The sequence below is a fragment of the Synchiropus splendidus genome, chromosome 19, assembly GCF_027744825.2.
Source record: "Synchiropus splendidus isolate RoL2022-P1 chromosome 19, RoL_Sspl_1.0, whole genome shotgun sequence".
In the NCBI taxonomy this organism is placed as follows: Eukaryota; Metazoa; Chordata; class Actinopteri; order Syngnathiformes; family Callionymidae; genus Synchiropus; species Synchiropus splendidus.
The window spans coordinates 6,242,662-6,264,234 of record NC_071352.1 but is presented as its reverse complement, the minus strand read 5'-3'; the positions used below and the strand labels follow the sequence as shown (position 1 = coordinate 6,264,234).

Below are 21,573 nucleotides of genomic sequence, written 5' to 3'. Positions count from 1 at the left end.
TGCTACTAAAGGCCCAATCAGAGATGAGTAGGCGGATGCCAGTGGAGGTAAAGTTTGTCCGACTCGCAGGAGCGACTCCTCCTGTAGAACCAGGAAAACCGACCAATGGGAAGGCGTAAAACCGAGTGGGGTGATCTGACGTCACCAAGCTGTATCCCGCGATTACGTCAAGTGTTTCTCGTTGACAGGAAGTTGCAGCAGACGGTAAATGAATTTATATTAATACAGATATTACGTCCATATTCTCTCAGCTTTATTCATGAGTTAACGTATATTAATATATAATTACATTTGCAACTTAAAAAAATATTTAAATACATGTATTTTCATTTGTCACTTATTTATTTATTTATTGCTTTTTTTTATAAATAATTATTTATCAAGAAGCAGATAGGTTGCTGAGTTATAGTAACAAACAATGTGAGTATGTTATTTTTGGAATGCTGAAGGTCTGCAGCCTAATAATCACCTTCAGCCACTTTCAGGTTTTCAGCAGTTTTTTTTTTACTGGAGTTTCAGGTGTGTTCTGTGGTATGAGTGCAAAGCTAATAACATGTCCCCTCACTGGAGAACCAGTATGATGACATGCATCTGAACTGACAGAGTAAGCTCATGTTTGGACAAAAACATCCCCTGGTTAAGGTCCATTGCATCAGCACAGAGAAGTTTACTGTGAACTTGTAAAATGACCATAAACAACTGGAACGTAGAGTTCACACATGGCTAACGTTTTATTGGGCAGTTAGATTAAGTTCAAACAGCTACAAAGTGATGGACGGTCAACAATGGCAGCGGCAGGTAGCACAGCGTTACAGACATGGAACACAAACATCCATGTCGTGCTGACTCTTGTTCGAGATAATGCCTCATCAGTATTAAATAAACATTCAGTAACATTTTGACGGAGCCAAAATGTTCGAGGAATACACGTTGCATTGCAGATTCTTTGTTATAAAGCAAAGTGCACAGAACACTGTTACAGGTCCACACGCACACAACACATGCCCTTTTTAGGTGGGTCTTCTGCTGCACAACACCACTGAACACAAGTTTATCTCAGACGTCGGACAACTTTTTTTCTGTAAAAACTGACACTTGTTAGTTCACCCTTTTGTTTCAGCTAAACATTGCTTTCAAAAATATAAAACAAAGACTGCACAGAATCCCTCTATTTCCACCTCAGTCTACTACCTAAACCACAGGTGTTGCTCGGCTGCTGCTTGTATTTAAAGTCGCCTCTTGGAGTTTAAAAAATTATTAGCAAGAAACTGTTACTAGCCCAATGCTTTTTATAATTTATAATTTCAGTACTTTTTCAAGTTATTACTCTAAAGGCATTTAATTAAAAAAAGGAGGAGGTGCTACAAATAAGTATTAGTTTGTTTTTCATCAACTATATAGAACATACCTGGTTTGTTATTAAAGCTTTAGCATGCATTTGTAAAATATTTATACTGCTTAATACTTCTTCCTTGTGTCCCTTTTTCCACCAACCAAGCCAGAGAAGCTACTTAATCCCTCAAGTAGATCCCAGTTGTACTCTGTTGTGTGATGAGGGACACAATCTGTGTGCTTCCTCAAACTGTTTTAAAGGTAGTGACACAATGAAAAGTAGAAGAAGAATTGATGGCAAGGCACGATCCAAGGTGCATTTACGTCAATGTTTCTTAGGTGAATTCCCAATTATCTGAAGCCAAAATAGGAATAATTATTTCACGCTAACTCGCTGAGAGAATGGTCAGATTGACAGTTGAATAAATGCAACTAAATGTAGCCTGGTTAGTCGGCTAACATTTGACTTAATATATAATCAAGATAAAAAGTGCTCCCAATGCACAGGACTGAAACACTGCTGGTCTGTTTGAAGAAAAAAACAAAACAATACATGGATCGACTATATGGACAGCACTAGTACACGGAAATAAATGTATATATTAGCAAAAAAATAAGTGCTTCTATACAATGTTTGGTCACGCAGGGACAATTCCAAACTTTCCTTTGGTGGAGCATTACAGACATGATGCAAAGCAAGAAACTCAATACATCCATTTGAGATTAAATACACAGGTGTGCACTTCACCTCCATGTTGTGCAATTCTGCGACAAGAGTTTGAGATCACTTCATGTGCCACTGAAGATTATTTTCCGTTAAGATTTCCCAGAGAGGGATTGAGATTCTCCGAGGATCGTCTACAAGGCAAAAAGGGTGTCTTCTGTCCGCTCTGCTTTCTTGTGTCCACCAGAGCGGGCGGGAGCGGGTTGTGCAGGGCTAGCAGCGGGGGGAGACGGCAGTGGATCCGCAGCCTTAGCTCGCTCCTCGAGGAACTTGTCGAACTCTGGAGGACGTAAAATGATTGATCAGAAGTTTCCCTAAAGTTTTTAAACGACTATATTCACCTTCACTGGTTACTCCTTCCTCCCCAGCATCCCCCTTCTAGAGAGAAGAAACGTTTGATCAAATATATTATTCATTTCAATCAGAATCTGTGCTTTGATTTCTTCTTAAAAAAACACAGAACCCTGAAAATAGAAGGACAATTCATCAATGGCTACGGGAACAGGGGAAATTACCATGTAGGAACGTCTACATGCAAGATACAAGATCTTGTCTGTCTTTATCTCACATGCGCCACACTCACACAAACAATCCATTTGAAAAGTGCCGTCAGAAAAATGAGGAAAAAAAAAGTAAACAGGTGAGGGAAGAGGAGGATATAAATCAAGGTAAAGAAGCTCACCACGTCAGCACAGAGCCACTCCTCTATGTCATCCATGACAGAGGACTGCGATACAGGGATCTATGGAGCAAAACCACGGAGGGATGGAACCAAAGCCACACCACAATGACAACGGGAGGAAAGAAAAAAATGTAACACACAACAAAACATACAGGACAAGAAAATAAATTCCCATAGAGGAAGATGCAAAAGTAAAAACACAAACCAAACTTAAAAACTGTGCCATTGAGTTTCTGCTGCAAAATCGATACTTGCACTGGTTGGTTTCAATAATAAATACTCGGTACCATACTGCGTTGACACAGATTTTTAGGAATCCTATAGCACAAGATCGACTCTGAGGAATGAGACTGTGACGTGCAAGACATGACATGGTGGTTGTTCATGCGACGTGCGAGGCACAAAACTCAATTATAAGAAAAGTGCTTCACTTATTTGTCCTGCAGGTTTCTACTACCACGGCACATTCTGTTTCCATTCAAAGCTATTCAGCTGACGTCCTGTTCCACACACAATCTTCTCTTTTTCAATGTGTTTACCACATAACTTGGGGAGCAAAACACTGGGGGTCCTCAATGAAGGAGCAAATGACAGTAACTGAACAGATCAATAAAATGCATGCAAACAAGAGTGAAAATGTAGAGGGCACTGTATGAGTCTGCCCTTGAGTCTTCTTCTTGACAACCATGAAAACTTCAAAGAGTGAGTTGTTAGTTCATCAGTTTCTGAACAAGAGAGTCTTGTGTTATATTTACAGTCAGACTTCTACAGCTCAACAGTGCCACACTTAGAACATCAAAGAGAAGAAATTGTCTCAAAGTGAGACATTTGCTGCTGCCATTCCATTTTCTAGTGTTTGGTGTCTGACTAGAGTATTGTCTAGATAACTACATTACTAATTTATGAAGTAAACTTCACAGCAAGTCATGGGTTGTCACCGTTTTGCTGTTGAGAAGACAAAAAATTATTGCAGGGTTAAATGAACCTTTCTGGAACAAAATGATGTCACTAATGTTTCCACCGCGTCTTTTTTGTAGTCCAAATATCAACAGATTGTGTGGTGTCTTTTTTATGAAAAGCTTAAATATCATGACGCATCTACGATGCGGACGTCCTTTACACAATTTTAACTATACATAATTTTAACTATACATAATAATACAAGATGTACAGCTTAGAAACATTAAGATCAGGCAGAGTTAGCACTAATGCTAATGAGCAAGAACCACATGTTAAAAGTCGAACCAAAAGTCAGTATTTTTCCATGTGAATATTAAGAGAATTAAAACTAGAGGACTAGTGACAATAATAGGTAGTTACTATTTAATAAGCATGTTACTATTATAATTTGCGAAAGGATCAGACTCCAGTGTTGGGCACAGAACTCTTACATAAGCATTAACCACAGAAAGGTGGTAAGTCAATATACTTGTGATAGTTCAACATTCACATTGCAACATTATTTGCCAGCAGCAAACACAACACATATCATATAAAAGTCAGAAGAAATGTAAACTAGAAAATATCGCCCAACACTGGAGTACACTATGTGTATTAGATGGAGGTGTTTTAAGATGTTATCTTGCTCCAGGACAGAGTGGCTCAGTAAGATTATGAGTGATGCCAGAGGAAGCAGGGGTGATGGTGGACGGTGAGGAGGAGGGAGGAGGACACATTGAGGATGGAGTCCTCACCATTCCTTGGGTAATAAGCCAGCTGTCTATGGGCAGCTCCTGATCTGCCGGGTTATCATCCCCTTTTACCCTCAGCTGAATCAACAACAGAACAACACCTTACACAAGAGAAGAGAGGTCGCAGGCCCCACCACATACAGCATAGATAGACAGAGTGCAGAGAGACAGGATGTGAAGGAGACAGTCAAGGACAAAAGAAAGAGATGAGAATAAAGTAGTGAAAGCACATTCCAAAGAGAAATCAACGAGAGCAAAAAAAATATCACAATGGCAAGTCTGTGTGAGCAGGTGTGTGTCGCTCCTACTTTGGTACGAGTCGACAGAAGTGTCAATGTTTTGGCAGCCGATCTAAAAATACACATAATCGTTTCGTCTGACCAAAGTCGACACATGAAACCTCACCTGCGGTTGGGGGCATGTTTGCCTAGTTCTGGAGTCACTGGCGGTCATTACGTAGTGCATACATGCCTAACCTCACTATCACTGGTCAGCACGACACGTTAAAAAGGACTCACCCCTCCAGCGTTTTGCTGTCTCACATCCAAAGCAGAAGCCAAGCCACCCAGAGCCTGAGGGTCTTCATACTTAACACTGAACACATGAATAAGAAGAATTATTTCAAGTCATTGTGGTTGTTTTTGTGGCTTGATTTTAATAAAGTCTTAAGTACTTTTTTCGCTGTTCAGCCAGTGAGCTGCTTCTAGTCTGAGCAAACATGTCGAAGTCGTCCTGGTTCTGGCCAGATGAAGGCGGTGCGACCCTCACACCATCTTCGCCGACATCTAGAGAAACAATACGGCACTTTAAGACTTAAGTACAAGCTTCTAATAGGGTTTTTGTTTGAGTCAGAAAGAAACTGAATCTTCTCCTCTTACCAAGCGCAGCCAGTGCTGAGGACAGTGAGGCTGTGGGGGGTACATGTGAAGGGGAGGCGGTGGCCCCAACCGGAGTGCAAGGGGGTGTGGAGGTAATTCTGGGTGTCACCACCGCAGGTGAGCCTGGCCCCAGATCTATGAGGTTATCATCTGTGGCCTCAGTCAGCATCTAGAGATCAACAATAGAATACATGGTGTCCAGTTTAATATAAGGGGCTGCAAAGGGCAGTAGAGACGCAACTGGATTGTACGATGCAGGTTTTCTCTGAATAAAAAGGGATAATTTAGTTTTATTTCTCATACTTGCCTTCATCAGAAACAGAAAGTCATAATGTATGTAGTTCACCTCATACAAGTTTCAAATATAGAATTGTTTAGAGTAAAAGCATCCCGTGGAGACTAGAAACAGTGAAAGAGAGACCATTTGTCTGCTCAGCTACACAGCCTTACCTCATGGTTCTGTGCTGCTCTCCCCGACCTGTACCTTTCATACCTGGAAGCAGCCCATGATTTAAGTTAAACATCAAGTGCTATAGGCTGTATTGCCAGCAGTGTTGAGGCGGAGTTGGGAAATGCTGGAAGAGATGATGGTACCTCTCGTATCGCAGAAAGATGTTGTTGAGGTCATCGTTGACATGCAGCAGCTCCTCAGTCACTTCCTCATTTGACACACAGGAGATCAGTTCAACCACCCGCTGCTGCATCGCCCGGCACGTCCTGTGCAGCTCCTGGAACACATGAACACACGTCACGCATCTTCAAACTACACAGTGAACAACATGGACAAATTAACACTAAAAAGTTTTAATCTATAAACCGCAAATCACGGGCAGCAAAAGATAACACGTAAAAGAAAGTCCTCGTGGGCAGGGAGCCACATCCTAGCTGATCACACGAAAACCTGGACGGCTTTATCGAAAGGAGATTAAACTGCAAACGTTCCTTCAGGGCTTTTCACGTTTTATCTATAAACTGCAGAATTGCTCCCCCGAGTGGCCGCAACGAATATAGCAAGAAGAAAGAACTGTTCCATTCAGATTTCTACATTGAATAGCCGCCCCAGACATACTCACAACACAATAGTATTTGTGTTTGCCGCAATAATCCCACTGTAATTAGTATGAATACAATATTCACATTAGTTATGTTCAGTACTGCATGGGCGTTCCCTTGGAAAGGCTATTCTCTGGACAGTTGCCCACTCATAAATCAAGAACTTTCTTGGCGGCTCAGTGACTTCAGCCAAGCCAGATTCTTGGACTCGACAAAAAGTTAATTGAGGACAAAACCTACGTGCTCCAGCATGTAAACTGCCAGTAGAGAGATTAACTTCCTGCGCTAATTAAGATCTAGCGGCAAACTTGGAACAGTTTCTACTTAGTATATCTCCATGTTAACACTTAGGAAAAAACACTTCACTCAAAGAGTCTTTCTTTTTTGTACAGTTGAGTCGTGAGTTGTGGCTGTGTATGCGTCACCTGCAGCAGCTCAAAATCTGAGGCATTTTCCTGGCCAGGGACGAGCTCCGTCAACATTTCTGACATGACTTTGACGTTCCCTCTGACCACGTCCAGCTCACTGCGGAGCCGTGCAATCTAAAAGCACACAAGGTCAGAGGTTATCTTCAAACTTCCCCATCTTCTTGGATAAAAAACAAGTGAAAATCTTCTTATCTCCGTTAGTCACGCACAGATAATCTCTTGTACGAAGTGGTTTGATACTAACTTGTTCTGACGACGCTGTGAACGTGCTGGGCACATGTGAACTTTGTGGTGTGGACTGTGAAGCTGTGGGAGGTTTAGGAGATCGGGGAGAAGCAGGGGCGAGGTACTTCAACATGGCCGGGTCGACCTCTGGTGTACCCTGAACACAAACATCACAATTAATATTGCTGCATGCTTATGACTCTTGATTCGCTCACCCTCTGTGGAGTGTGGATCGGAGACAGCGCGTCCAAGTCTGCCATTGGAAACTCAATTCCTTTCCTCTTCAGCTCCTCGTAGATATGAACCACGCCAGTGAGGTCGGGGCTGCTCCGGAAGGCGTCGGCCCATGCCTGGGGATTGTAAGAAATATGCTTGTGTCGAGCTCCTACACAACAAGAGAGAACAAGCTCAGATACCTGGATGAGAGACAGCACTTTGTCTTGCACGATGGTTGGTGGATTGGATTTAGGGGAAATGATTTTCACCATTATACCCTCGATGAAGTCTCGGTTAGCAACTTGGACATGAAACCTGTGACCGCAGTTCTTCACACATGTCTCCAACACCTCCAGGAAGGGAGATTAAAAAAAAAAAGACTGAGCCGTTAAACATCACATCAAAATAGGACAACAAAAGTATCAAACTTAAAACTCACTGTGAGCGCCAGCATCACTTCTCTGTAGTTCTTGTTGCCACTGAGTCTTTTCTTCAGCGCTCGCATCGCATCCTTGGGCCTGAAGTGAAAAAAGGAACAGACAGATTAAAGAACCCTGCAGGGAGAAGACATCGGTGACTTTTGAGGAATATATTTATCTTCTCTGCTCTGTCTGTCTTTGTCAGTGTGTGACGGCAGAAGAGAGAAGGCATCTGCTCTTCTTTTTGATTCGGAGTGACTTTCGGTTTCTGTCAGAATCAAAGCCGGGCGCACATGAGGGGTTGGATTTGTGCCTGGCACAAGGATCTACTTCATATTTTACGAGACACTCACTGGAATGGGAACACAGTTATGTTTGCCCCAGCCAATACTTCTGTTGCCGTTGGAATACATGCATATACTACACACAAACTACTAGTCTTGATCATTTAACCATTGAATCTAATTTGGATTCACTCATGAAACGGAAGGTTCTTTGACAGTTCAGGGTGTTTATTTTATTTTAATAATCAAACTGAAAATAAGAAAAATACAGTATGTTATGTACTAGCTATATATATATATATATATATACCTATTCTGCATGAAATTTCTAATTTCTAATGAAATCCAGCTTTCTTTGATATTTGAATGAGATTTCATTATGAGCCTGTTGCTCAAGGTTGTCTAATGCGTCATGATGTGTGGTCGTTGTTTTGACTAATTTGACTAAACCATGTGTTGACTAACCTGCCAAGCTGACCTGCCAAAATCCAACAGCGTTTTGGTATTCTGTGTGCATGAGCATGAGTCATGTGGGCACAAACAATGTCTGTGTAGGCATGGAAAATGTGGAATGCACACAGAGAGCAACAATGAGCCGTGGGGATTGACTAACTCCAGACAGAGGAGGAAAAAGACTGAGTCATTCATGTAAGAAGGGATGTATGTATAGCATTGTCCAATTAGAGAGTCGAACATCCTTGAGTTTCTTGTTCAGACATTTGACCTCTAATCCGGATTTTTCAGTCCCGTCACCCTGATGACTCTCAGAGTGTTGGCAAACATTTTCACAGGATTAAGTTCTGAGCATTTCTGCTTAACTCCTTTCAGTATAGAGACTTGTTTTTGACGCATTCAACTTTAGATAGCTTGCTGTTATCATCACCTGTTTAAGCTAATGAATCTCCACGTGCATGCTACACCTGACAATCTTATTCTTATTGTCGATTTATTGTTAAATGTGACTCTTAACTCTTAGCTCAACCTCAATCCACTGTAATGTCACTAGTTTCCATTGTTCTGGTTGTTATGCTAATGTAGAGAAACAAGCCAGCTTCTTCATTTGTTACATTATACAGCATCACCACCCGCTGGCCTGGCATGTGTACTGCATCAGTTTACATCAACCTGCACTAAGCATATCTTACACCATTATCATGACTCTTCTTGAATTGAAAAAGAACATTTTGCTTTAAAGTGAGGCTGTGATATAAAAACAAACTTTGGCTTCACAGGCTATTCTAAGGGCTATATATTTAAAAAATCATGATAAAACGTTCACTTATTTTTATATATTGCTAAGCATCCCTTTATAGCTGAAATCATTTGGCATGATGCGACTCACCCCTCATCTGTCTCATTAATAATGTCACATATCTCCATGTTAAGAGTCCAGTCTTCACTCTGGAGGCCTCCATCAGTGGCCCTTTCTGAAACAGCAAAATGCATCATTATTATTACAGCTTTATTACACATGTTTAGTTGTTTACACACAAGACCATTTTAAATATTGGTAAACAATTGAGCAGAAATATAGGTGTTTATTGTACGACACACCTTATACTTATCAAACTGCATTTATTTTCAAATCAAATACATTTCCTTCAGCATCACAATTATCCATGTTTCCAAATGTATATTGTAAAGAGCAACCAGTGTCTTAGTAATGAAGTGACACTGAGTGCATTCATGTGTCAATGGCTACTGTCTCAGCAACTGAGACCACCAGGGAAACCAGTCGATCACATGGCTTATACAGTGGAAGTCTGTGCCACGCACTGGCAACAGCCAGTATCAGTGTCATCAGCATTTTCAATCTTTGCTTTCTGTTCTGCTTCACGAGAAAATAGTTTTGCACAAAGTTTGAATATGTGTTTGCATAAACATTAATAACATTGTCTTTACTCTTGCATGTTGGATTGTAATTACCATCACACAGCAACAACTGTTTATTTTTGAAATAAATTAAGTATATCTTCTCCCGAAATTGTGTCTATGTTGTATTGTACTGTATTATGAATAGTTTTATATATTACCACCTTGTTCTTAAGTTAGATTTGAACCTGGAATGGTAAAAAAAATAATACAAATTAATAAAGACAGTTATTTTGATGTAACCTTTGTTATATTTTCAGACCATTTTTTGTACATGAAGCAGCACAGAAGATATTACCTACTTACAAGACAATACAGATAGAATCAGGGGGTTTGTCACTCTAGAACAACGAATAACGTGGATGTTCAGGGCGAATAACCTGACTCTCGCGCAACACACTAAATCCCCGTCGACTTTTAAGTGTCAGCCAGGACCAGGAGCAACTTGAGTTTCTCCACCTGGGCGTCATTAAAATCAAAATTCGTTCGCTGTTCTCTCATCCTCTGTCCGACTTAGTAGATGAACATTTTATGACGACACCCTTTACATATTGCAAGAGAAAGGAGGATTGAGAATCATCTCGAATGGACTTGTTAAACACGAAGACAAAGTTTAGCGGGCTAACATTAGCCGAGAGCCCATTCCAAGTGGATGACGATTCCTGGGATGATGCATGTCAGCAGCCCGCGATTTACACAAGACACTCCGACTCGATCGATCTCACGAAGGCTGTGGAACATCTGCAGGACGGTTTCAGCGCACACCTACCTATGCACTGGCCCACAGGGGTGCTGTAAGGATTGCCTAGTAAGAACTCCATTTTGACAACAATCCGCTCAGGGATGACAGAGGCTGTGGCCCAAAGGCTGATACTAAGCCCCGCCCCTCCAGGGATGCGATTGGACAGAAGTATCACGGCGCTGGCTGTGTATGGATAAAAGTAACATGGATAATAATCAGAAAACGTAACCTCTTTGAGGAAAGTTCGCCTCCCAAAATACAACGAGGCATATCAGACATGAAAATATTTCATATATATTCTTTCATTTATTTTCTGACGCCTGTAAGTGTAGTTAATTTTGTTTCAGTCAATTGTCTATTCGGGTGCTGCGTTTACTGTCTGGCGGAAACAGTCCTAAAAGCATTGCTTTCAAGTCTTGCTGTCAAAATGGTTTAATCGGTTCACTGCTTAAAGTTGAATTAAGTACAGTTTCAGCGTCTGCACTTTTTTTTTTTTTTTTTTTTGCAATTGCCTTGAATTGATCGTCAAAAGCTGAAGACGGGATTCATCTGACTGTCTTTGAACGCATCCCAGAGTGCGTTGGTTGCTATGTTACCACGCAAAAGTGAAACTGAGTTGAGGTACCTTTTGCTATTAAATGGAGCTGTGCCCGGTTTAATGCTTCGTCTTTTTCGTGAAGCAAAGCCACTTTAAAAAGATAGTAGTGGCTGTAGCGGACGTCCGAAACAACTTGACGAGATGGACAGGTTTTGCCATGAAGAAGCAGAGTTTATTTTAATGGATGAGAATATTCTGCGGATGGCAGTAGCTGAGCAAAATTCAAAAGATAAAACTCGTCGTGCGTCCAAGATAGAGGGAATCCATTTTGAAGAAGTCCTTCAACTACATGTCGAGTATAAAGGTGAGGATGATTAATGACAAAACGGTCGTGGTAAAACAACTCTTGTTGATTCGCAGACATCCTTAACATTGACAACTTGTGGGGCTTCACATCACTCACCAAGCTGGAGCTGAACAACAACTGCATCGCGAAGATCGAGGGCCTGGATGGGCTGGTTCATTTACAATGGCTGAGTAAGATAAGGACTTGTTATCATTATAAATGATATTATAAATGTTTGTCTGAGCGACATTTCTTTCTTCCAGATTTGTCTTTCAACAAAATCGAGAAACTTGAGGGCCTGCACCGTCTGCACAAGCTGGAGTTTCTGAATTTGACTTCAAACAGAATCTCAGTGATTGAAAACATGAACTGCCTTGAGGAACTGAAACTTTTCTCCATCGCACACAACTGTATTGATCAAGTGGAGACTGTAAGTTGTGCTTGAATCCAGCATAGAAATAGCTTGGAGTAAATAAACCCTTGTGTATCCACAGATTCTTCATCTGAGAAAACTGAAGAACCTGAGGACGCTGAATGTCTTTGGCAATCCATTACTGATGGAGTGCGATTACAAGTTATTCATTGCTGCCCACTTCCCAAACCTGATGTACCTGGACTATAGAGTTCTCACTCAGGAGGCCGTAAGTCGATACAGATGTGTCATCTCTGGAATTCAGAACATGAATTGATATTCTTTAAACGCAGAAAGCAGAGGGCGCCATGAAATACTTAATCTCTATAGAGAAAATAAAATCTCAAGAAAGGCTTGTGGAGGTTGAGAGGAGACAAGAGGCCGAACTACAGCTGCACAAGGTAATATTTTGTCTCACAGATTGCTGTCTATTAAAAGCACATGTTGATATAGCTGTCTTCTGCAGGATGCTTTTGTGGAATTCCTGAGTGACTCCCAGCTCTTCAACGAAATGTTCAGAGATGATCCTGAAGTCGATAAAATTCGCAACATTCCTGGAGTGGTGACTGTGGTGGAAACATATCCTTTTCATCTTGGAATTAAAAGTATTTACATGAATGTTATAGCCTTGACCATCCATTCACATTTGGAAAAGAGGTGGTGGAGTTATGCTGTCAGATATTTAAACTGGGCTTGGCCGAGCATCAAAAACGAGATGAGGAGGTGAAGCTATTCTTCAGAATTCAGACTGAAACTGAAAACCAATACCAACAGAAAGCTGCTGGAATATTGGGAGAGTTTGAGCTGCAACAACAAAAAGTGAGTGTTCTTCCATTTTACAGTCATGTCCACCCTGCCTGCACTCTCTTCTTCACCTCTAATGATGTCCATTAAAACAAAGCTAAAGTAATGAAAAATCTTTCTACTGACCTGAACAATTATGGAGTTAAATCAGGGCCATACGTTTTGAGAACGAAAAAGATGTTCGTGATTCATGGGAAAAAAAATGTTTATAATATGTGAATAAAAAAAGAATCACAAAAAAGAATCTGAATTTTTAAATGTTTCTTTTTATTTTTACAAATAAAAATCTGTCTTTTATAATTTCAAATTTGAATTCATAAAACAGTTCAGTTGTTGTTATTTTTTTTCATTTTGGTTAAATTTTTTTAATTGATTCAAATCTATTCGGATTCAAAACCTCTTCTTTTAACGGCACAAAAATCTAATAATAATATTCTTCCAATTTCAGATGACTTCCGAGATACAGCAGACCTCGGACTCAGAAATACAAAAAGTCAAACTTGAATCCAGCAACCATCAAATCAACGTCCTCCAGAAGGAACTAACAGCACTGGAGTTTGAGATGTCCAGCCAGTTGGAGGTGATTGACTCCAAAGTATTTTGTGTCGCAGTGTTTTTACTCACAGCCTGTTTGTTTCAGAGCAATGCCAAAAGGTTTGACAATAACATGACAGACATGGTCAGCAATTTCAGCGAAACAGTTCAAGGGATATATCCTTTTATGCGAGGGCAATTTATTGTAAGCAACCGGTCAGCTTCAATACACGTGTCTCCAGTCCGAATTACCCTCTGACAATTGCAGAGTACCAGGTGGAGATGGTGGACTATCACTTCCTGGGTTTATCAGGCAGGGACTAAACATATTTTCCAGTATTTCTTTGACACAACTCCACATTCGCTCAGTGCCGGGATCTAGAAAACAACTACTACAAGCAGGTCCAAGAAGTTGCTGTGGCCGCCATTGAAGCAGCTGCACAGGATGCTTTGGAGGACATTGTTCTCGATGACTTTAGGGAGGTATGTTCTCAGCAAAATCAGCAAAAAAAATCACAGCGAAACAGTGTTTCTTATTTAAGTACTACACTCATTGCATCATTATTTTGGTCCTAATCTATAATATCTTCTCTTATGCTTCAGATTTTCCTTGACAAAGAGATATTGATCGATGTGCTTGCCACAAGCCACGACAACCATCTGACCAAGATCAATGACCGGGAGTCGGAACTGGTGACGCGTCTGAATGCCTGGAAAGGGACTCTTATCAAAAAGGTTTTGACAATATTAACTGAAAAAAAAATGCATTTAAAATTCCCATATACTGATTATTTGTGTTCCAGATACAAGAGGACGCTCAGAGGTGGAACTCCACTCGCATTTCAGACATTGAGAGATATGTGGACTATTTGAGGAAGCAGGCAGACGCTATATACAATTTGTCTTGAAATCAATTGTACGACTATATTACTACTGATTTATATCAGTAATAACACATTGTGAGGAACATTCTGGGCGACCATTTAGAAGAGCAACATTTGTGCGTTAGCATCAGTGGAAAATGTTATTAAGACCAGTACTTTCTCTACATTGATGTATTCCTTTGAACTATTCTCAGATGTAACAGGCTATGTACGAATCATAAACACGTGGGCCGCAGTATAGCCAAACTATGATATCAAGAAGGGATGCAAAATGTTTTATTTAATGGCCTCAAATGTCCTGTGGATTGTGACTTTTTAACTGTATTTTGTTTAGGTATTTATTATTTTATTTTAATTGTTTTACAATTTTAAAATAAATAAATATATTGTGTATAATGTATTCCCATCCCATAATGACAGCGGAAGCTCTCCATACCTTATGAGTGGATGCTTTTTATGTTTTTTCAAGTGTTCTGTGGCTCCCTGGAACTATTGGAGACGAAACAGGGATGCTGATCAGGTCGAAGGGTGGAGTCTCAACAAGATATGAACTCCCTTTTCTCTCCAGCAAAGCTACGCATATTGTGGCCCTTTTCCCAATTCACATATGAGAACATCACACAAGTCATTGAAAGGAGTAACCTGGATCTCTTCTTTAGTGTCTTTGGTTGCTTTGTTGTTGTTTGTTTCAACTTGTCTTTGTTCGGGGTTAATAAAAGCACTGCATCTAACTCAAAGGTAGCGGCCACTTTTAATATTGAAATACATAGTTACACAAGTACAAAAAAAAAAAAAAGATTGTTGTACACAACCTGAAAAATAGGTGAGTTGAAGCTAAGATGCACATCTTATCTTTTAAATTGAAAATAAAAATATTTTCACCACACCTGTATCGTAAAGAAAAAATTGTAAATTGTGATTTATCTCATTCCAACAAGCAGCAGGATGGATAAATTTTTTCACAAGGCAGAACCCATTTTAATGGATGAAGAGCTCCTGCGGACGGTGGTGGTGGAGCAGAGCACCAGAGATCAGCTTGGTCGTGTCTCAAAGGTCGATGATATGACTTTTGATGAGGTTCTTCAGCTGAAACTGTCGTACAGAAGTGAGGAACAAACCGTCATATTCTATAATCTGTGTGCCATTGGATGATGGAGCAACTGTCTCCACAGACCTGCTGAACATTGACAACCTGTGGGAATTCACATCACTGACCAAGATAGAGTTGAATAACAACTGCATAAAGAAGATTGAGGGTCTGGACCACTTGGTTCATCTCCAGTGGCTGAGTAAGATCAAATAAAAATGGCTGTTTTCGCTGCTTTTGTGAGCAGTATGATATTGTCTTTCAGATTTATCATTTAACAGCATTGAGAAAATCGAAGGCCTAAATTCGCTCCGGAAGCTGGAGTTCCTTAATTTGACGGCAAACAAAATCAAAGTGATTGAAAACATGGACTCGCTGGAGAAACTCAGCCTCCTCTCCATCGCATTCAACTGCATCGACAAATTTGAAATTGTAAAGCAGCTCGATCAGTCACTGACTGGAGTGTAGTTATGCACCACAAATCCAAATATCTGTCAATTCACAGGTGCTTTATCTGAGAAAACTAAAGAAGCTGAAGACACTCAACATTAACGGAAATCCCTTCCCCACCACGGAAAACTACAAGTTATACATTGCAGCCCACTTTCCGAACTTGATGTACCTGGACTATAGAACGCTCACCGATAAGACCGCAAGTGTTCCACTTCAAATCCCTATCACAGTTACTTGATGTGTTCTAAATGAACTTCTGTCATTCTTGCAGAAAAACGAGGCTTTTCTCAAATACCAAGTTGCAATTGAGAAACTCAAATCTAAAGAAGAACTTGAGGAAGCCGAGCACAGACAGGAGGCGGACCTACAGCTGCACAGGGTACGTTCTCTCGTTCTCCCAAAGCAGATCCTGATCATCTCAAGTAGCAAATACAAAGTTTTGAGGAACTAAGTGGCTTCTATTGCACATCTTGCCATTTTTGAATTTCAAGATGTCCTCGATACTGAGGGTTTTTCTCTCTTGCAGGATGCATTTGTGGAGTACCTGAATGGCTCTTACCTCTACAAGGACATGTTAAAAGACGATCAAGAGGCAGACAAAATATACGCCCTGCCTGGGGTGGCTGCTCTTCATGACACATATCCTTTTCTGCTGCATGTTTTCTTTGGTTCAATATTGTGTTTACTGCTTGTAAATTTTCATTTCCTTCACCCCACGTTTACATTTGAGAGCAAGATAGTGGACTTCTGCAACCAGATGTTTCACTTGGGCCTCGCGGAGCATCGAAAGCGAGAAAGGGAGTTGAACTTGTTTCTCAGAGGTCAGACTGAAGCGGAGAAACACTATCAAGAAAAAGCATCGGAAATGTTGGCGGAATTTGAGCATCGACACCAAGAGGTGAGCGACACCACCTCCAGTGTCTAAACTCGGAGCAGAGCTCAGACCAATTCAGCTGTGATTTAGAAGTTGAAAATATTCTAGTGATGACGCCATCTATGGAAGGACTCATGTTTCATCTGTGTTCAGATGCTCGTGGAGTTGCAGCAGACTGATGATGCAGCAACGCTGAAGACCAAATTCGATCAATACAATGAGGAAATCGACGCACTCCAGAAACAGTTGATGGCACTGGAGTTCCAGATGGTCACCCAGTTAGAGGTGTGTAATACTACACCATCGGGAGCATCATTAACCATCGTTGATTCATGTTTGGTCTGTGTTTTAGGAAATCATTGAGAAGTTTGACATCAACATGTCAGAAATGGTCAGCCATTTTAGAGATATGATGCAGTCAATATATCCTTTTGTCTGGATGTTATTATTCTAAATCAACAGAAAGAAACCCGCCATACTTTTAAAAACACTGTTTTAATACCATAGCATGAGAATGTTTTTAAAACATAAACACATTTTTTCTCAAAATTGTATTGATATAGTATTTATAATTAATAATTATGTTATATTTAAATTCTATATAATATTGATTTCAAATAATTGATGGATATTATTCAAATTCTTGTTTTGTATTGTGCTGACTCAACTGAGAGCCTTATATTTGGCAAAAATATTAATTAATTAAAATTATTTTTTTTTTCCTTTAAAAAATATTGTTTACGATTTTCTTTTTATCATTCAATAATAACTTTCATTCTATGTGTTACAAAAGTGTTAATATCTTCCTTGACAAACAAACACATTTGCTCAGTGTCGTGATCTGGAAGATAACTATTACAAGCAGGTAGTCGTGGTCGCCGTAGCTGCAGTGGAAGCAGCCTCCAGTGACGGATTGGACGATGTTCTGGATGATATGAGAGAGGTATATATGTTTATATTTTTTCATGTCAATGTACGTCGGATTGTTCGTGAGCCACTGTTTTATAAATCAATGATGTCAAGTGTGGATGTAAAACTAGCAGAAAAATGAAAGTTATCCTCATGTTTTTTCATGACCTTGAATGGAAACCAATTTGTTTTCAGTCTCTCTTGGACAAAGAGGTGTTGACGGACGCCCTGGCCAACAGCCATGACAATCATTTATTCAAGATAAATGACAGAGAGACTGAGTTGGTGAACCGGCTTAACGCCTGGAGGGCCAGTCTCATGAAAAAGGTAAGACGCAGCAGACGTTTGTGCGTTTTTGCTTTGCTATTACTGTTAAACCGACTTGGTTTCTGTGTTGCAGATTCAAGATGACATTCAAAAGTGGGATTCCATACGGATCTCAGACATTGAGAGATATGTGGACTATCTGAAGAAGCAGCTCGAAGCCGTGTTGTGACCGGACATTAATATGACCTCATCTTTCAGACTGGGCATACTGTGGTCCAATTTATGAAACAAAAATTAAAACACTTTCGTTTAAAAGAAATGCATGAAGTTAAAGATAAAAAATAAGTAAACAAAATTAATATGCAAAACAATCTAGCAAGACGGAAATATCAATGTCAAGGCTTGTTTTCATGGTGAACGTTATACAATTTGAGTTGACTCGTTCATAAAACTACTATTCCCAGAATGCTTTGTAATTCGCCATCCAATCGGAACCGGGCTGTGGCGTGTCTAGCCAATGCAATTTCAATACGTTCCCTTCCTTAGTCGAGACAGCCAATCAACTAGCGGTTTTCAAAATTTCGCAAAGTTTGGGAACTCCAGGATTACATCTGCCGACACAGATTCCTCTCTGCCGGCCGCTCGTCTTCCTCCTCAGAGGCGACCCGTTCAATTCCATGACGATAGCTGGCGTCCGTTCGCTAGCGCGCAACATGCCTGTCAGAGTTGAGAGTCGCAGCCCGAGCGATCCGGCCTGCAAATCCCCGGCCTCTCTTACTCCCCCTGCCCCGATACACGCTCAGCAGCCCGGGGTGGCGACGTCGCTACTGTACAGTGGGGCTCAGTTCTTCGGTTCGCAGAAGAGCAAGGGGAACTCCTATGACGTTGAAGTTGTTCTGCAGGTAAAAGAAAATAACCATCTCAACTGTTGTTTATCGGCACTTAGTGCATTTCTAGTATTTTGAACAGTTGTTAGCGCTCCTTGGTTGTCATTCAATACTAGCCCACTGACCTAGTTTTCAGACAGCTGCAGTTTCATCACTCCTTACATAATTCCATCTACTTTGTTCAGACACGAATATCCCACTAGTTTACTATGAAGTATTTACTGCGTCCTAGGTGGGAAATATTCGCATGAAAGTGCTTAGTTTTAATGACAAAATGCAAGTAGTTGTGTCTATAGCAATAGCAAAATATTTGCTTTAAAAACTCCATGCATTGAGATTAAGAAACTTGAATTGATTTTTTTTAATGTGCTTTTTTTCCTCAGCATGTAAGTATAGAGGACTCGTATCTTTGTGGATATTTGAAAATCAAAGGTTTGACGGAGGTAAGTGTCCAAATAATTGTTCTGCTCTTACAAAAGTCGCACAAAAAATTGGTGTTAAACTGAATAGCCAGTGATCTAACTGTGTCAAATGTATACTGGTTGTATAAGACGGTATAGACTAATGTAAACAATGCATATTTACTTTACAGTATATATATATTGACTTTGACTCCCATCTATATGCTATTCACTTATATTTTTGCATTGATCTATTGATAAACATATCTTGTAAGGCATTATTTTAGACCTTTTGAGTCGCATGTGTTTCAGTTATTCGCATTAATAATCTCCTCACTTGTAAATTGTAAATATTTTTACCCTGTGCCTCAGGAGTACCCGACCCTCACCACGTTCTTCGCAGGAGAAATCATTAGCCAGAAGAGACCGTTTTTAACAAGAAAGTGGGACGCAGATGAAGATGTGGACCGGAAACACTGGGTATATTGTTTACATTTATAAATAGAGATGCATGGAGTTGATGAAAAAGTGATGTTGGCACAAAGCACTCGTCACTTTCTTGCTTAACCTTGGATCCTTGTTGGGTTCTTATCATTTCCAGGGCAAGTTCCAGTCATTTTACAAATACGCCAAAAGCTTTAACTCAGATGACTTTGACTATGAGGCGCTGAGCAACAGTGATTATATCTTCATGAGGTGGAAGGTCAGTACTCTGTACGCTGAGATCTCCGCCATGGTTTTTATCCGCCGACTGACTCTGCTGCATGTCTTCACAGGAGCAGTTTTTAGTTCCGGACCACACTATCAAAGACATAAGCGGAGCCTCGTTCGCTGGATTTTACTACATCTGTTTCCAAAAATCCACGGCCACTATTGAGGGCTATTATTATCACAGAAGCTCTGAGTGGTAAGTATCGCTGCTTTGAGAGATAAAGGGAGGTGAAGATGAGAGTGCAGGCTGGGTGGAATGGGCGGAGAGGATTGACAGGGCCATCTTTGACTGAGGAGGAGCGGAACCTGGGAGCAGAGTTCAGGGCTTCATCCGGGATTTTTGTTATCATCCTCTGTAAATGTGCACAGATATAGACTGGTTATTTTACATGAATAGTTTCTGCAATATAATTTACATTTACATTTTAATTTTTATTTTATATTTTTTTTTATTCTTAAGGCATAGCAGCTTTTATTTTTCCATATGAGTGGCTTTAAATGTGCCGCGTAAAAGGAGAAGAGGAAGACAACCGTTGATGTTCATAGATGTTCTGATGTTTCTCTGTTTACGTCTCCAGGTACCAGTCTCTGAACCTCAGCCACGTCCAGGAGCACAGCATGCCCATTTACGAATTCCGCTGACAAACAGGGACACAACTTCATCCTAAAGCAGCCCATTGTTAAATGGGACGGGAAACACAAAGAACTAAACAGTCTAAGATGGGCGTGCACCTCAAGTCCCATTGATCCAAAGACGGTTCGTAGAGAGGCAAACTTCCAGGGAGTCCAGCGTGTGAGCTATGAAGCTGGTCCGAATTTATTTAATTCACATATTCTGTTGCGGCACTGCTGCAGTTCATGGAAATATTTTTTTTTTCTTTTCCCAGCAAGGAGAAACCAGAAGGGTTTCTGAATATGCCAAAATATTTTAAAATGAATGTTCATCAAATCATATATTTTTGCTAAATGATTTTTCTCTGAGAGCTTCTTGCTGTTTAAAATGGCGTTCTACTTCATGAACCAAACAATGAAATATTCTTTTGCAAGTCATAATAATGTTCTAATGATTAGAATATTTGAAATATTCAGCTAATTTGGTGTTTATTAATCCCTACAGCCTTTGTTATTGTCTTGTCGGTCAATATCTGAGCATATGATGGAAGACTGGAGCCGCTTTTGCCTTAAAATTATAATTATTTTTAGAGGATTGTTTTATTTAAAGGACTCATGCGAAAACATTCTATTGTCATCCCAATGAAATACAAAACTGAGGAGACTGAAATACATTATATTTGTGTGTGTGTGTGGGGAGGGAGTGTGTAATATAAATGGAGTATGATTTTGGACAAATGTGCAATGTCAATAAACTGAATACATTTAATGGATATTTCAGTGTGATTAATATGCTTTGTGAGTTTGAAACAATGAGTTGTTTTCGCGTAACTTCTGTTTAAAGCGTCTTACTGTGATCAATTTTGTCTCCTGCAGCAGTGGAGATGAGACAAAGCTCACCACTGGGTGTCGCTGTTGAACAGATTTAGTTTCGGTGAAAGTCGTGCCTAAGTAAAGAGGTGTGGTTGAGACGGAAGCGGATTAGGGCCAGTGAAGAAAAACAAAATTGGCAGAATTCTGACTTTACTCTAAAGTGACAAGTCAGAATTCTGAGAAAAAAAAGTCAGAATTCTGTCTTTAAAGTGATAATTCTGACTTTAATTGTGAGATTAAAGTCTCACTTTAAAGTGAGATTTACAATTTTTTTCTTTAACGTCACTGGCCCTAATCCTCTACCGTAGGTTGAGGAGGCCAGTTGTTTAGAAAACGCACAGAGAAACAGTGTTGGAGATGGAGGCCCAAGCAGAAAAGGGAGCTGAACAATGATGTGATTCTAGTTATAGATCGAAGATTAGCTAGTTCGAGCCA

The 21,573-nt window shown here is 40.2% G+C and overlaps 4 protein-coding genes across 6 annotated transcripts; 3 read left to right on the top strand and 1 right to left on the bottom strand.

The window, feature by feature from the left end:
• Positions 1 to 691: 691 nt before the first annotated feature.
• On the bottom strand, positions 692 to 10,677 carry LOC128751162 (TOM1-like protein 2). The gene is made up of 16 exons (XM_053852009.1): positions 10,574 to 10,677; positions 9,275 to 9,359; positions 7,669 to 7,747; positions 7,430 to 7,579; positions 7,229 to 7,363; positions 7,033 to 7,170; positions 6,786 to 6,902; positions 5,902 to 6,035; positions 5,758 to 5,800; positions 5,308 to 5,476; positions 5,103 to 5,214; positions 4,948 to 5,023; positions 4,433 to 4,507; positions 2,739 to 2,798; positions 2,398 to 2,434; positions 692 to 2,336 (listed from the first exon to the last, which is right to left on the bottom strand). Exons 1-16 carry the CDS (start codon positions 10,623 to 10,625, stop codon positions 2,191 to 2,193), a joined length of 1,608 nt encoding a protein of 535 aa, XP_053707984.1. The 5' UTR covers positions 10,626 to 10,677; the 3' UTR covers positions 692 to 2,190.
• Positions 10,678 to 11,185: 508 nt separating this feature from the next.
• Positions 11,186 to 14,393, top strand: drc3 (dynein regulatory complex subunit 3). Its single transcript, XM_053852011.1, has 12 exons — positions 11,186 to 11,448; positions 11,505 to 11,621; positions 11,694 to 11,860; positions 11,925 to 12,071; positions 12,136 to 12,243; positions 12,309 to 12,421; positions 12,487 to 12,661; positions 13,095 to 13,226; positions 13,287 to 13,359; positions 13,542 to 13,663; positions 13,784 to 13,915; positions 13,984 to 14,393. Exons 1-12 carry the CDS (start codon positions 11,286 to 11,288, stop codon positions 14,086 to 14,088), a joined length of 1,554 nt encoding a protein of 517 aa, XP_053707986.1. The 5' UTR covers positions 11,186 to 11,285; the 3' UTR covers positions 14,089 to 14,393.
• A 419-nt stretch (positions 14,394 to 14,812) lies between these two features.
• LOC128751251 (dynein regulatory complex subunit 3-like) lies at positions 14,813 to 17,930 on the top strand. Of its 3 annotated transcripts, XM_053852151.1 has the most exons (13): positions 14,814 to 14,887; positions 15,006 to 15,169; positions 15,237 to 15,353; positions 15,417 to 15,583; positions 15,657 to 15,803; positions 15,876 to 15,983; positions 16,131 to 16,245; positions 16,330 to 16,502; positions 16,632 to 16,763; positions 16,831 to 16,903; positions 17,303 to 17,421; positions 17,583 to 17,714; positions 17,788 to 17,930. In XM_053852151.1, the coding sequence occupies exons 2-13, from the start codon at positions 15,010 to 15,012 to the stop codon at positions 17,881 to 17,883; spliced, it is 1,539 nt and encodes a 512-aa protein (XP_053708126.1). In that variant the 5' UTR covers positions 14,814 to 14,887; positions 15,006 to 15,009; the 3' UTR covers positions 17,884 to 17,930. The 3 variants fall into 3 exon arrangements, with proteins under 3 accessions (XP_053708125.1, XP_053708126.1, XP_053708124.1); XM_053852150.1 differs by having other exon boundaries at positions 14,813 to 14,887; positions 15,003 to 15,169; positions 16,131 to 16,502; XM_053852149.1 differs by having other exon boundaries at positions 16,131 to 16,502.
• A 274-nt stretch (positions 17,931 to 18,204) lies between these two features.
• gid4 (GID complex subunit 4 homolog) lies at positions 18,205 to 21,022 on the top strand. The gene is made up of 6 exons (XM_053852156.1): positions 18,205 to 18,556; positions 18,925 to 18,984; positions 19,315 to 19,422; positions 19,544 to 19,645; positions 19,719 to 19,849; positions 20,232 to 21,022. Exons 1-6 carry the CDS (start codon positions 18,332 to 18,334, stop codon positions 20,293 to 20,295), a joined length of 690 nt encoding a protein of 229 aa, XP_053708131.1. The 5' UTR covers positions 18,205 to 18,331; the 3' UTR covers positions 20,296 to 21,022.
• Positions 21,023 to 21,573: the final 551 nt, after the last annotated feature.

What these genes read in the sequence shown, in the direction of transcription:
- LOC128751162 (XM_053852009.1), bottom strand. Translation starts at nt 10,625, where the DNA reads ATGGAGTTCTTACTAGGCAATCCTTACAGCACCCCTGTGGGCCAGTGC. An exon ending in CCCTGTGGGCCAGTGCATAG is followed by an intron (nt 9,360 to 10,573) that starts GTAGGTGTGCGC and finishes TTGCTGTTTCAG; the next exon opens with AAAGGGCCACTGATGGAGGC. An exon ending in CAGATTTTGAGCTGCTGCAG is followed by an intron (nt 6,036 to 6,785) that starts GTGACGCATACA and finishes CATGTGTTCCAG; the next exon opens with GAGCTGCACAGGACGTGCCG.
- drc3 (XM_053852011.1), top strand. Translation starts at nt 11,286, where the DNA reads ATGGACAGGTTTTGCCATGAAGAAGCAGAGTTTATTTTAATGGATGAG. An exon ending in CGAAACAGTTCAAGGGATAT is followed by an intron (nt 13,360 to 13,541) that starts ATCCTTTTATGC and finishes ACAACTCCACAT; the next exon opens with TCGCTCAGTGCCGGGATCTA. An exon ending in AAGGGACTCTTATCAAAAAG is followed by an intron (nt 13,916 to 13,983) that starts GTTTTGACAATA and finishes TTTGTGTTCCAG; the next exon opens with ATACAAGAGGACGCTCAGAG.
- LOC128751251 (XM_053852150.1), top strand. Translation starts at nt 15,010, where the DNA reads ATGGATAAATTTTTTCACAAGGCAGAACCCATTTTAATGGATGAAGAG. An exon ending in GCATCGACAAATTTGAAATT is followed by an intron (nt 15,584 to 15,656) that starts GTAAAGCAGCTC and finishes GTCAATTCACAG; the next exon opens with GTGCTTTATCTGAGAAAACT. An exon ending in TTGAGCATCGACACCAAGAG is followed by an intron (nt 16,503 to 16,631) that starts GTGAGCGACACC and finishes ATCTGTGTTCAG; the next exon opens with ATGCTCGTGGAGTTGCAGCA.
- gid4 (XM_053852156.1), top strand. Translation starts at nt 18,332, where the DNA reads ATGACGATAGCTGGCGTCCGTTCGCTAGCGCGCAACATGCCTGTCAGA. An exon ending in ACGTTGAAGTTGTTCTGCAG is followed by an intron (nt 18,557 to 18,924) that starts GTAAAAGAAAAT and finishes TTTTTTCCTCAG; the next exon opens with CATGTAAGTATAGAGGACTC. An exon ending in ATATCTTCATGAGGTGGAAG is followed by an intron (nt 19,646 to 19,718) that starts GTCAGTACTCTG and finishes ATGTCTTCACAG; the next exon opens with GAGCAGTTTTTAGTTCCGGA.